Source organism: Candida albicans, chromosome 5, assembly GCF_000182965.3.
Source record: "Candida albicans SC5314 chromosome 5, complete sequence".
NCBI lineage: Eukaryota > Fungi > Ascomycota > Pichiomycetes > Serinales > Debaryomycetaceae > Candida > Candida albicans.
The window spans coordinates 544,899-559,051 of record NC_032093.1 but is presented as its reverse complement, the minus strand read 5'-3'; the positions used below and the strand labels follow the sequence as shown (position 1 = coordinate 559,051).

General features: G+C 32.0%; 4 protein-coding genes across 4 annotated transcripts; 2 read left to right on the top strand and 2 right to left on the bottom strand. All coding sequences in view use genetic code 12, as the record gives it.

The window, feature by feature from the left end:
• On the top strand, positions 1-1,443 carry CAALFM_C502500CA (uncharacterized protein; the record flags this gene model as incomplete). The annotated part of the gene is made up of 1 exon (XM_715477.2): positions 1-1,443. One exon carries the CDS (start codon positions 1-3, stop codon positions 1,441-1,443), a length of 1,443 nt encoding a protein of 480 aa, XP_720570.2.
• Positions 1,444-2,589: 1,146 nt separating this feature from the next.
• TIF5 (translation initiation factor eIF5) lies at positions 2,590-3,852 on the top strand (the record flags this gene model as incomplete). Its single annotated transcript, XM_715476.2, has 1 exon — positions 2,590-3,852. The coding sequence occupies one exon, from the start codon at positions 2,590-2,592 to the stop codon at positions 3,850-3,852; it is 1,263 nt and encodes a 420-aa protein (XP_720569.2).
• A 480-nt stretch (positions 3,853-4,332) lies between these two features.
• On the bottom strand, positions 4,333-5,313 carry CAALFM_C502480WA (cleavage polyadenylation factor subunit; the record flags this gene model as incomplete). The annotated part of the gene is made up of 1 exon (XM_715473.2): positions 4,333-5,313. One exon carries the CDS (start codon positions 5,311-5,313, stop codon positions 4,333-4,335), a length of 981 nt encoding a protein of 326 aa, XP_720566.1.
• A 530-nt stretch (positions 5,314-5,843) lies between these two features.
• Positions 5,844-11,408, bottom strand: INT1 (Int1p; the record flags this gene model as incomplete). The annotated part of the gene is made up of 2 exons (XM_019475419.1): positions 5,844-10,849; positions 11,285-11,408. 2 exons carry the CDS (start codon positions 11,406-11,408, stop codon positions 5,844-5,846), a joined length of 5,130 nt encoding a protein of 1,709 aa, XP_019330964.1.
• Between the last annotated feature and the right edge of the window lie 2,745 nt (positions 11,409-14,153).

Here is a 14,153-nt window from a genome sequence, read left to right as displayed (position 1 = left end):
ATGCTTGATGAGTTGCCAGAATTGAGTTATGATTATTTGGGTAACACCATTGTACAAAAATTGTTTACTTTGGTTGAATCATCATTGGTTAAGTTGATGATGGTCAAAGAAGTTGCTCCTTATTTAACTCAATTGGGAATCCATAAAAATGGGACATGGGCAATACAAAAAATTATCAATTTATGTCATTCAGACTACCAACAGATGTATCTCATTGGTGCTAGTCTTAAGCCTTATGCAGTTAAATTGTTTAATGATCAATTTGGTAATTATGTGATTCAAGGTTGTATCAAATTTGGATCTCCATTCAATGACTTTGTGTTTGAAGCCATGTTGGATAATTTCTTGGAAATTAGTGTAGGGAGATTTGGTGCTCGTTGCATTCGTACTATATTGGAAAGTTGTCATGATTCAAGTAGTACTTCTCCGGTGACAAATGAACAAGTTTTATTGGTGGCAGGTTTGATTATAGAATTCGCCAATGAGTTAGCTGTCAATTCCAATGGATCGTTATTAATTACTTGGTATTTGGACACTTTTAAAGATTGTGATTCGAAAATTGAATTATTAATGTCAAAATTTTTACCAAATATAAGGGCTCTTTGTGTGCATAAATTGGCCAACTTGACGGTATTAAAAATTTTGAATAATAGAATTGATGATAAATCAAGAGTGGCAACAATGGATGCTATTTTCAACAATAAAGAAACTTTGGAATATATTTTACAAGAGAGTGATAATAGTAATACTACTGCTGGTCCACTTTTTATCTATAAAATTTTGAGCAATCCTACTTTAGCCGATTTGGTTAACCAACATATCCCCACCATACGTAAAATTTTAATGGAATTGAATATTGTTAATTTCCAAAATTATAAGAAATTAATGGATGAGGTTGGTATTTCAAGTACAAGAATTGGTAGAAATGGCAGTACTAAAAGAAATGGTGCTACTAATGGCAGTAGTAGAAGAGGAGGGAATATGAGAGGAAACAAGCAAGATGGATATGTTACACAGGTGCCACCACCGCCACCACAACAGCAACAGCAACAGCAACAGCAGCAATATTTTGTCCAAGGAATTTCTAATCCACCAGCTTCTTTACAACAAGGTCAACACTCCCCAATAAAACCTCAGCTTCAACAACAGCAGCAGCAACAGCAGCGTCTGGGATCTCCACCATTCCAAAATAGATATATTCCAATGCCACAAGCTCCCCTGCAATATAATAATGTTACACCACAAATGTATATGAAACAGATGTATGCTCAACAACAAGCACAAATTCAACAACAATTTTATTTACAACAACAACAACAGCAGCAGCAACAACAACAACAACAGATGCTGCCACAAGAGTTTGCAGTTATGCAACAATTGGAACAATTATCATTAAGTTCAGCTGCATTAGGATATAATTCCAATCCTGGAACTCCAACTTAAAAAGACATCTGTTTACTTAAATAGAGAGTTAGGAGCTGTGGGATGAGTTCTTGATAAGGAGACAATCATGGACAAAAATCCTAAATAGAGAGGAACTATACAATTACTTGAATATTTAATTATTATTTTTTTTTTTTAATGATGAATGTTTATTACTATTATTATCATTTAGTTTAATTTAATTTGGTTGATCTTTTCGTGTTCTACCATTTTCATTTTTTATTATACAATTGTTTTGGTTTTAAGTTTGTTAGTTTAATTTGTTTGATTTTTTCATTTTCATTTTCATTTTCATTTTCATTTTTATTTTTTTAATGCCCATTTTATATTTAATATTGTTAACAAAGATTAAAGATAGAGAGTATATTTATGTTTATGTTTATTGATTATTTTAATAATCACTTTTGTTTGAGATTTTTGAGGTTATTCTTTTTGTTTTTTTAAATCAGTTGTTGTTTAGGTTCCATGAAGGTTATTTTCATTTACAAAACAAAAAAAAGAGGGAAACCTCTTAATAAAAGATAAAAGGAAATCCTCCCCCCACAAGGAAGAGGGATGAAAGATTACATAGAATTACAAGATATATATGGTATATGGTATATATATATATATGTGTATTGTTGTTTTATCTTTGTTTCTATAATGTTTAATAAATAATTTTTTGAGTAGAATTTTGGAATGTTGAGTTTTCGTGGTTGTGTTCTTTCTTACAGTATTATGATAGATTTGAAAAGTATTACAAAAAAGAACTATAGATCATTGATTATTCATTCATTTACTAAGTAATAGAATAGAGTAAAAGGATGGTACTAGGTTAATGAGTGGGCATTCTCTCTAGGTACTGTGTTCAACTTCTCTTGTTCAACACTTCTGTCGTTTGCTTCCTCTCTACAACTTTTTTTTTCTCTTTCGCGCCTCAACCAAAAAAAAATTTTTTATAGAAAGTTCAAAAGTCCAAAGTTCAGAAGTTCAAAGCCAAAAAAAAATTTTTTTTCACCATTCCTTTAAACTCATCAATACTTTAATGTATAGATAATTAAGACATTACAATTACCTCCTCCTCCCCCCCCCCCCCCCCCCCTCCCCCGTCCCCCTTCCTCCCTTTTTACCCTTCTCCAAAATTAATAATAATAACGATTATTCATAATGTCATTTATTAACATTTGTCGTGATAACACGGATCCTTTCTACCGTTATAAAATGCCTCCACTTCAATCAAAAACTGAAGGTAGAGGTAATGGTATTAAAACTGCTATTGTCAATTTAGCTGAAGTTGCTCGAGCTTTAAATCGTCCACCAGCTTATTTAGTCAAGTTTTTCGGTTATGAATTAGGTGCTCAAACCCAAATTTTAAATGATAGATATTTAGTTAATGGAGCACATGATTCAAATGAATTACAAGATTCATTAGATGGTTTTATTAATAAATTTGTTTTATGTGGATCTTGTAAAAACCCGGAAACAGAAATTGTTTTAAAAGGGAAAGATTCATTAGAAAGAGATTGTAAAGCATGTGGTAAAATTTCTATGATTGATCCAAAACATAAATTATATTCATTTATTGTTAAAAATCCACCCGATAATAAAAAGGGTAAAAAATCCGCTACTGCAACTGCTAATGTTGTTGGTGGTGGTAAATCCATTTCCGATATTGCTTCTGGTCATAATGGTCAAGGAGGTGAACCTGGAAATAATAATAATAATAATAATAATGGTGGTGGTGCCAATGGTGAAAATGGTGAAAATGGTGAAGGTTATGATGAAGATGATGAAGATGATGATTTATTAGCTAAAAAAATTAATGCTGAAGTGGCACAATTAAAAGCCATGGAAATTAAAGATGATGAATGGGCTGTTGATATGTCACAAGAAGCAATTGCTGCTAGAGCAAGAGAATTAGAAGGTTTATCATTACAAAATAATAAATTTGATGAATTTGGTGAATGGTTATTAAAAGAATCTAATGGATCAAAAGATGATTTACCTTCTGATGTCGAAATATATAAACGTATTGTTGAATTAGAAATTGCTGATACTCCAGAAACTTTACAAGTTTTAGGTCAAGTATTATTTGATGATGATATAATAAATCAAATTGAACCTCATGTTGGTTTATTAACTAAATTAATTAATGGTGATGAAGAATTTGAAAAAGCTTTATTAGGTGGTTTGGAAAGATTTTTTGGTTTAGAAAAACCAAATTTAATTCCCCAAATTCCAAAAATATTACATGGATTTTATGATCGTGATTTAATAAGTGAAGAAGTTTTAATTAAATGGGGTTCTAAAGTTTCTAAAAAATACGTTCCAAAAGATGTTTCTAAAAAAGTTAGAAAAGCTGCTAAACCATTTGTTAAATGGTTACAAGAAGCTGAAGAAGAAGAAGAAGAAGAAAGTGATGATGAATAAATTTTTTAAAAAAAAAAAAAACAATAACAAACTTTACTTCTCTGTTTGTTTGTTTGTTTGTATGTTTTTTTCATTCATATATATAGTCTGTTACTATTGTTATTTCTATGTATAATAGCTATTTGCAAATTTACTTATTTGATATATATTTCGTTTAAAGAAGAAAAAGGTGATATCAGCAAATATCATTAGTAGCTGTTTTCATTAAAGAATATGGCGATGCTACAAATTTTAACTTTACAGTAAAATAGACGTACTGAATCCAAATAAAACTAGCTGTAGCGCCGTATTGTTGCACGTCCTTCATCTAAGTAGCCAATAGAATCTGAAAGGATAACATATCCAACAAAGTCTCTATACCTTACAACCTAACTGAATACTTTTTCTTGCTTAGTATAATATAAACATATAATGTATAAATCAATCTCACCCATTTAAGCCCCTTCCCCCCCCCCCCCTCCGCTTGTTAGCTCTTTTTTATTATTGCTTTTGATTCATAGTATGAGGGATATTATAAGGTGCAGGGAACTGACCATTAAACCCTGGAGGTGGCGGAGGCATATTAGCCATATTTGGCATGTTGGCCATATTTGGCATGTTGGCCATATTAGGCATTGGTGGCATAGATCCCATTGGTGGCATCGGCATATTAGCCATGAATCCTGGAGGTGGCATCATCATACCCATAGGTGGTTGTGGTGGCTGTTGTTGTTGTTGTTGTTGTTGTTGTTGTTGCTGCTGCTGTTGCTGTTGTCCTGTTTTGTCACCCAAATTAATACCATTAGTACCATTAGCACCCACAGCACCACCGGGACCTTTCATAATATTTTCCATCACTTTTTGAGGATTGAATTCACCTCTTAATTTATCTTGTTTATGACAATAAGCCAACCATGTAAATTCATCAAATCCATAATTGAAATAATCAGATACATCAACACCAGGTGCTCTCCATGGTTTAAGTTTTAATGTTTCAATATCTAATTGAGTTATCAACGTGCCATCTCCTTCTCCATCTTCTTCTTGTTGATATCGAGGCACCGATTCAAGATTAATAGTTGAGCTAGATTGTCTCTTGTTGATTGTTGTTGTTCCTGCTGCTGCTGTTGTCGACGACGATGATGTTGATTCTTCAGGATCTGTCATCTCAGATAATGCCTCGTTCCCAATGATGGTTGTACCACTAGATTTTGATTTTGTTGGTTGGGTATCTCTTATTATAATATCTATATCATCATCTGATTCTGAACCGGAATCTGATTCTGAACCTGAACCTGAACCTGATTCAGAATTTGATGCTTCTTGTTTCTGTTGTTGTTGCTCTTTTTCATTAGTTTTATCTTCCTCCTTGTTGCTTTCTTCATCAGCAAACTTTACTCTTTTAACTTTTGGTCCTTGTTTTTCAACTTCTTGCTCTTCATCTGAATAAAGAAAAGCATCATCATCATCTGAATTGGCCATTTTTATCTTTTTATGTAAATATATACTAAACAGTTGTTGTTAGTTGACAAACTTTTCTTAGGCTCTCTTTTTTTTTGGAATATTTTTTCTCCAAGTTGACCTCTATTATGTGTTGAAAGAAGAACAAACAAGAACAAGAGCACTTATAGACATACTTCAATAATCAATAGTAAAGTTTATATAGAATAATAAGTGATCTACTATTGGAATAGCTTATGGCAATGCTTGAAGTTTTCAGTGATATGGATTCAGACAAATTTATTTTGTATCACGTGATAGTCACATGACCTAAAGAGTTCAACCAATTTATGAAAGAATTATCATAGAAATATGCCTCCAAGAAATACTTTGGGGTTCAAAACTTTATAAATTAAATAATTAAATAATTAAAATGACTAATCTTATTAAAAATACGTAAAAATGCTACTTAAAAACTGGAAAAAAAGAAAACGCTATTAGACTAAAAGATAATACAAAATGGGCATATATTTGCCAATTAAAATTAAAAAAATCAAAAGTAGACCTTTCAATTACTGTTGGGAGCTTTGTTGTTGTTGTTGTTGTTGAAGCATCAAATTTACCCATGGTTGACGTCTGAACCGATTTCTATAGATAATTTCTTGTAAATTTTGAATCCATATTTTCATTTCGTGTTTATTAGGAGCACAAAAATCAATCAACTCACCATTAGCAAATTTGATTTTGAATGCATGATCCAACAATAACACATCACTGAAATTTCGATGATTGGAACGATCAATGTTTTCTTTATCAACATAAATCAAATCAACAACTTTTGATAAATTAATTTTGGCTCTAGTTTTATGAGATATTTCACTATGAGCCAATAAAGAAGTACCCATTAATTTGAAAAAACGTTTCTTAAAAATTGGACAATCACCTCCTTCTTGATGTAAATAACCTTCAAAGTAATTATTCTGTTCATTGTTTAATTCATTGATGCTTTCATATGCAGATCTAATACTGGTTGGTAGTATTTCTCTTGGATCTGATCGTGGAACATACAACATTTTAACTTCCAATTGAGCAATCTTATAAGGTTTGCCTCTTTTCATTGGTTGATTGCCATTACTCATGGTTTCCCATTCATTAAAACAATTGAGATCAAACTGTAATGCTTTACCGGTGATTTGGTCTTCAAATTGTTGCAAATCAATGTAACATCTAGCAAATGAACCATCAGGAGCAAACTTATTAGCCCAGGTATCTTTGACTTCAGTGGGCACAAACTTTGTCGTGGTGATAATATCTTTCGATCCAAATAATCGACTCAATCTATTTCTTGATTTGACAACTTTCTTTTCAGTCACTTCTACTAATGTACCACGAGGTTTTTCATATGATGCCTTCAAAGTTAAAATAAACTCTAATGAATCAGCAACTGTCAACTCAAATTCTTTACCTATGGCAACATTATGGTCGTCCATGTTGTATTCTGGTGTAGTAACACAATGCACTCCATTATCCAACGTTAAAGTGAATCTTCCCTTGTGAGTATTAATATCGGGTAAATTGATATTCTTAATTCCTAAAACTCTAAAGAATAATTTTCCTCGTTCTTGCAATCCTACATCAGGAATTTCATCATCAACAACACCCGGAATATCAGTTTTTTGTTTATGATGATGATGGCGATGGTGATGCTTTTGCTTTTGCTTTTCACGAGGCTTGTGTTGAACATCTTTGTTTTCATCTGGAACCGTTGAAGTAGCATCAGTATACTGTGAAGGAACAGAAACCATACTAGGATTATGCTGTTGATGCTCTGATCCGGAGCTTGGTGAAATTCCACCATCTCGTACTTTATGGTTTGAAATCTCGTTTCCTTGGAATGATTTCTTCGGTTTGTGAGTGGCTTTTGGTATTGGTTCAATGCCAGCAATTGATCCATTTTTCTTAATAACTCGAACTGGTGAACCAATCTTAATTGGTGATTTTCTAGGGGAGGCAGAAGAAAGCTTGGCAGGCTTGCTTGATATGGACTCCTTTTTGGTAGGAGTTCTTGGTGTTTCAGGTGCACTGGCCAATCCATCATCATCACCACGAACAGTATTGGCGGATTTTGAAGCAGGTTGCTCTTGGATTTTTTGACCAATTGTAGCTTGGTCATCAAAATTCATATCCAATTGGTTGAAACTAATAGTACTAGCATTACCACTGATGGCGACATTATCACTGTTGTTCAGCACATTTCTAGTAGGTGAATTGATTAATTCAAAATCTGGCTCTGGTAACATTGAAGAATTAGTTGCTGCTCCTGCCCCTGGGTGAACCAAAACAGAGTTTGATCTTAACGGATGTACTTCTTGTTCCATAAACAAACGATCAGCAGATAATAAAGCCGTAGGTGGTTTTTTCAATTCATCACTAAGATAAGGCAACATGTCGGTAGAAATGGAGTCTGGTCGGCCATAAATACTTGAATCAATGGTGGCATTGTGTATAGAGGCAGTTTGTTGTAATTCTTCATATCGGTCTTCGGGATCGGTGACAATTGAATTCTTTTTAGGTTTTTGATCAACAAGTTTGGCATTTATATATTCATCTTGAGTCACACCTTTCTTTGCATTCAAAATCCTCTTGACATCATCTTTATCCATACTTGGCAATGTTTTCATTCCTTCTGCCTTTATAGTTGGTTTAGAACCCGCACCAAAATCATCAAAAATATCATTATACATGTCACAAGGTGCTAATGCTGAAGAAGTTCTTCTAATTTCAAATGTGGGAACTCTAAATCTGGACACTCGTTTATTTGAATTGGAACGAGTCGAAGATGGTTGTCGTTGTGGTGGCAATGGTGGTGCCTGATTTGGCGCTGCCTTATTAGCTGATAACCGTCTAGCATTTCTAATTTCAGCATATGATTTCGGTTCAGGAGGTTCAACAACATTAGGATCGTTATCAATATTCGACAAGACATTTTTAGTGCTCAATGGAGTAAAACTTCTTGGTCTGTTGGTGTTATTGGAGTAGTTGGCAAAATTCAAATCCTTAAATCCAGAGTCTTCAGATAATTCTGGTAAAAATTGAGATACATTCAAATCATCCATGTCTGGACTAACAACTCTTCTTGACATGACATTTACCTCTTTGAATTTCTTGGATTGTATGGCATTTGGGATTTTCACTTTATCACTAGTAACACGAGATTCTTGTTCGTTTTTGTATTGTTGATAACTAGCAATGATCTGTTTAGTTGGAACTTTATGAATTTGATGTTTCTTCTGCTTTTCTTGTTTATGCCAAATTGATATGAAATTAATTGGTTTCGAATCAGTTTCGTGCTCTCTAGATAATGACTCTTCAAAGCTTGAGTATGCATCAAAAGTCTTGGTCACGTCATTAAAAGATGAATAATCATTTGCTTCCACTACGGGCAAAGTCAATTCTTCAGGTGGAGCAATATTGGACGAGTTGGCTAAAATGCTATCATCTTCTTTTGTATGCGGTACCTCCAATTGTTGTTGCGATGATTCATTATTAGCTGGATCTTCAAAAGATTTAGAATTCTCCTTGTCATTGTTGTCTGATCTTGGGGGTGCTAATGTTTTGGTGGTTATTTCACTTGATGAGTTTCCATATTTGTCACCAATAATATCAGAAGTCTGTGATACGTCGTTCAAAATGTCTGATTTCTCAAAACGAGAAATATCATCATTGTCTTCTCTATCGCCATCATTGCTGTCTTCCAATTTCCAATCACTATCAATATGAAAACGAATTGACATTTTCGTTGAGTTTTGGGTCGTGTCAGATTCCTCATCATCATTAAGTGCTTTCTTCAACAATGCATCAGTATCTTCGACATGACTGTTTGCTTCATTTTCTTTTTTAGGATGAATATCAGCTGGTTCGGCAATTTCATCTTCATTTTTTATTCTTAATATTCGACTTGAAAATTCTCTTTTTGGAGCTTTTATTTCCGTGGCCAGAACTGGTTCTTTCTTGATGGTAACCTTGACAAACTCCAAATTGCTCTTTGGCTCTTGTTTAACTTTGATATTATCACTAAACGAAGTTTCTTCTTCAGGCTCTGCTGCTTGTGTTTGTTCTTGTTCCTGTATTTGCTTTTGTTTTTCTAATGCATTTAACGAAATTTGTGATTGTGATGCACTATTCAAAAGATTTAAAATTGATTGTTCAGTGTGGTTATAGGATCTATCAAAAGAGTCCAAATGATCATCAGATGATACTAAGAGTTGTCCCTTATTGGTATTAGTCGATTTAGCATCAATAAAATTCTCATTGTTGTGTTCTGGTGCATCATTTTCTTTTGTAGTCTCTAATTTGTCTCGAGATAAGTCACGAGGAAGTAATGATTCAACAACCTCATCAGAGAACCCCTTTATACCGTCATTTAAAGACAATCCAGGATTAACCTTCTTAGGTGACCCAGGCGTTGATTCTAAGACACGATTGTCATCCCTCAAAGATTGTAATGACGATTGTGATGATCCAGATGATCTTAACAGAATATCTGCGTTAGTCAATGAGTTTAATGGGTTTTCAATATCATTCTTTGGTGCTTTTAAAGCAAATGACAAATTGTGAATATTTTCATTAGTTTTGTTTTTCGAAGCGTCTTGCAAGTTTTGTAAATGCAGATCCATATCTGACACATTCTTACTATTGTTATTATTAGTGGGACTAAGATATAAATTGACTTTTTCATCTAATGATAAATTGCTGAAATTTTCGTGCTTTAATTTCATATCTGTCAATGCCTCTGGTTCCAGATTGACTTCGTTGTTTTTGTTCAATAATTGCGCAAAAGTAGGTTTCGTCGTATGAAGTGGTGGTGTTGGTGGAACTGAAGCATTTGTATCTTCATCAGAATAATTGAATTGAGAAGGGTCTTTCCATTGATGTTGTATTGAGGGTGGCTCAACAGAATCTTCTTTTTGTTGACTTTGATCTTCTTCCTCGACTCTATTATCTGGATAATGATGAATTTCGGGATTAGTTGCAGTAAATGCAACTTTTTTAGGTGACGCTTTAGGAGTTGCCTTTTTCATTATTGATTTGTTGGGGGAGGTATTTATATAAGTTGGTGCATGATTTTCATTTATCTTGTCCACAGTTGGATTTTGTTTGGTTAGGTCTAAAGTCGAAGTCATCGGTGTTTGAAAAGAAAATTCATCAATTAAATTATTGTCGGTTTGTGGGAGTTGTTGTTGTTGTTGTGGCTGTTGTTGCTGATGTTGAATTGTTTGTTGTATATCGATTGAATTATCAAGATCAAAATTTCTATCAAAAGATGTTTGAAAGGCTGTGTCCTTTTTCTCTTCTTTCCCTTTCTCTTGATCTTGTTCGCTAGTGTAGGTATCAGAGCTTGAATTTGGATCTAAACTCGGCTTGGAATTTGTTCTGGGGAAATTCAATGGTTTTGTTGGGGAATTAAATATTGATGCCGAGGACGATTGAGGCTGTAATTGTAAATGAGAATGTTTATCTATCGGTAATAATTTACTTGGAGTTGAGTTCATTTCTTTTAACAATAGATCTACTGATTCTTTATTAAAAATTAAAAGTTTCAATAATTTGTTAGTACTTTTGTTTTGTTTTGTTTTTATTTTATCTTTTTTGGGGAGGAATGGATAGATGGAGAAGTAAAAGACTATTGACCAAATTGAAGATTAAACTATTAAAGTTGATGCATAAAAATAATTTCAAATTTAAAACGTGAGATACTCAGTAAGTTAAAATGAATTATTTAACATTCAATGTAAGTTCTGGTATCTGATAATAATTATAATAATAATATTATTGATGATGTTGTCGTTGTTGATAATCAATGGCTTTTTCCAGTTGACGAAAATAAAAAGTCTTCCCCAAAAACAAATTAAAAAATCTTCAACTATATGTTCCAATAACTCCAAAAAAAGTGAAAGGGAATGACAATATAGAAATCAAGAAGATTTACAAACATTCCAAAAAATGTACATACCATTCTCATGTTTAAATAAATCTGTGTTAATACTGGATTCTCGAGATAACAATTTCTGTGATTCTTCCGGGGAGTAGTGGTGAAGATGATCTTCTATTGTTGTCGTTGATATTGAGGTTTGCATAGAATGAAAAAAATAAAATAGTGCTAGTAGTCGTTAGGTTATTGTTGTTGTTGTTAATTCGAATAAAAAAATGGGAATCAATTAGACGAAAATGATGATTATATCTTTTATTTTTAGTATTTCTTGTGAAGTCAACTTTAGAAGTTTGTGACTAGTAAATATTCAAAATTCGTTCCTGCTTGTTGTTTGCTGGCTATAGTTACAGATGTTGTTGTTGTTGTTGTTACTCTATTTGAGTTTTTACTATTCTATTCATCCATCTATATAATTGTACTTTCTTTTATTTTTATTCTTGTTTTTCTTCTTTTGCGTCTTATACAAAAAAAAAATATTAAAATTTCTTTTTATTTCTTTTTTTCTTGTTTACTAAAGTGGTTTATATGCAGGTTTAGTTATGAATTTGCACAAATTAGGAAAGTTCACGTAATTTTTAATTTATTTTTTGTCTCAATTAGGAAATCCAATTGCTTTTCTTGGAATGATTTGGTTGTACTGATTTAACGTGACTACAAAAATAGATGTATACATTTTCTTACATCATTATTCATTCATTCATTCACTATTATTATTACTACTAAAACTACTACAATTACTACTAATAGACTATGTCAACACAAAGCATTAAGAATAATAATAGTATTATTATAAGTACAGTTATAAATCATCTAATTCAGAATACAATCCTCTCTTAATGAGTATTCATTCGTCAGAAGCCATTGAGAATCAATGAAATTGTTTAGCTCTTCTATGAAACTTACAAGTTTAGTCGTAATCTTGATTTGACTATTGTGAGAAGCAAAAATGTGTAACAAAAGGTGATGATGATTGTTATAGGAATGCTAATTTCAAGTTCATAAGAATAATAAAATTGAGGAGTTTTAAAAATCTAAAGTATCAATATGGATGTCTTCTTGGTAGTAGAGTATACAAGTGAATGATCAGTTTTACGAAAGACGGCATGGGTAATGTCTAAGTATATTTTTGCCATTGTTGATTTTCGTGTAGGTACTGGTGGTTACTTAGAATCTGCTAATAGTGGACCAATTTTCTAGAAGTACATGATACTCTATAATGTTAGACTCAAATTAAACTATAAATTCTTCTTCTGAATGACCCAGTGTACCTCTATTTAACATAATACATCCTACAATTGGTAATTGTGTAACACCACCCTAACAGAGAAAATGAAGCAAGTAGAAAAGGCTCGTTAACTAAAGCTCAAGTTTGTAGTCATAATCTTGTCAAGTCAGTTTACAGCCTTTATCGAGTAATCAAAAGTGATTAAACCTTGATATCTCAGGTTACTTTACCAAGGTGGGGGTATATAATTAGAGATAAAAGCATTTCTATGTATGCTCTGTTGATTATTAAACAACGATAGAGGATTCATCGAATAGGTTTGAGAGTAATTCCATAAGAACGGGGAAGTAACTAATTAATGACAAGTAACAAGTGAAAATCGAAAATACGAAAGGATCAGTTTGTTATATATTTCTTTCCCACTGAGAATTTCGCAGCCAATATAATTTTGCATTTTCGCACGCTTTGTTACTTGTAACAAGATTTCTCAGAATATATAAACCCCCTTTTTGAAGTCAGTTCTTTATTTTCAACTTTTTAACACTTTTCTTTTCTCTTCTTTTTTTTAGTTCATATTCAATTTTCAAAATCTATTTCATTCATTAAGGAGCCAGGAATCTTATCTCTTATATGGATGCTTGTTGGAGCATCATTATGCGATTGAAAAACCAAATCAAAAATATAAAAATATAAATAATAGAGTTAAAAAAAAAGTCAAAAAAAGGACGCATAATAGAGTTGTTGTTATATAAAATAAGACTCCTCAAGTGGTTAACTAAACCAACATGTTCTGGTATCAAAATGGATAACCTACGTGCTATTCACTACTATTGTTTGGAATGTTTATGGTGCATCATTATGAGGAAAAGAAACCAATTAAATCAAAAAACAAAAATAAGAATTAAAAAATCATAAAAAAAAGACTCATAATAAAGTTATTGTTATAAATTATAAAACTCCTAAAAGTATTTCTTTGAAATCATTGTCCGCTCATATAGTAGTTAAATAACCAAGGCTCTTTCCATTGTTACTAACTTTTTTATAGCAGTACCATATGCGGTAAAAAAAACAAATATAAAGTATAAAAATATAAAATAAAATGAAAAAATAAAAATTAAAAAAAAAAACGCATAGTATAACTAATGGTATATCAAATAAGTCTCCTCCTCTCATGTTGATTTTAGAAACCAATTCCATAAATTGAATCTCTTAACTTGCCTGGAATCTAATGATTGAATACTTTGTAGGAGCACATTATGCAAAAAAAAAATACAATTAAAAATAAAAAAAAATTATAATTAAATGAAAAAATAKAAAAAAAAAATGCATAATAGATTTGTTATAATACTATAAGACTCCTCAAAGAGGATTTTGAAATCGATATTACTATTCCATGTCATTGTACATGTGAATCAAAATTGAATCATTTACAAGCATCGAAATGGTGTATCGGTATTTGACATTTGATGTTGCTTTTAAGCTATACTTTGGGGACAAGAAAGTTTATACTACTAATTAGTTTAATCTTATATTAAATTTAATTTTAGGAACTATTAATCAAGTACTACGTTCTCTTTAAAAACTGTAGACAGCGTAGTAAGGATTCCTCAACAGATATATGTGTTGCAGTTTTTTTCCAATATTTTTTGCAATAAATTTGAACCA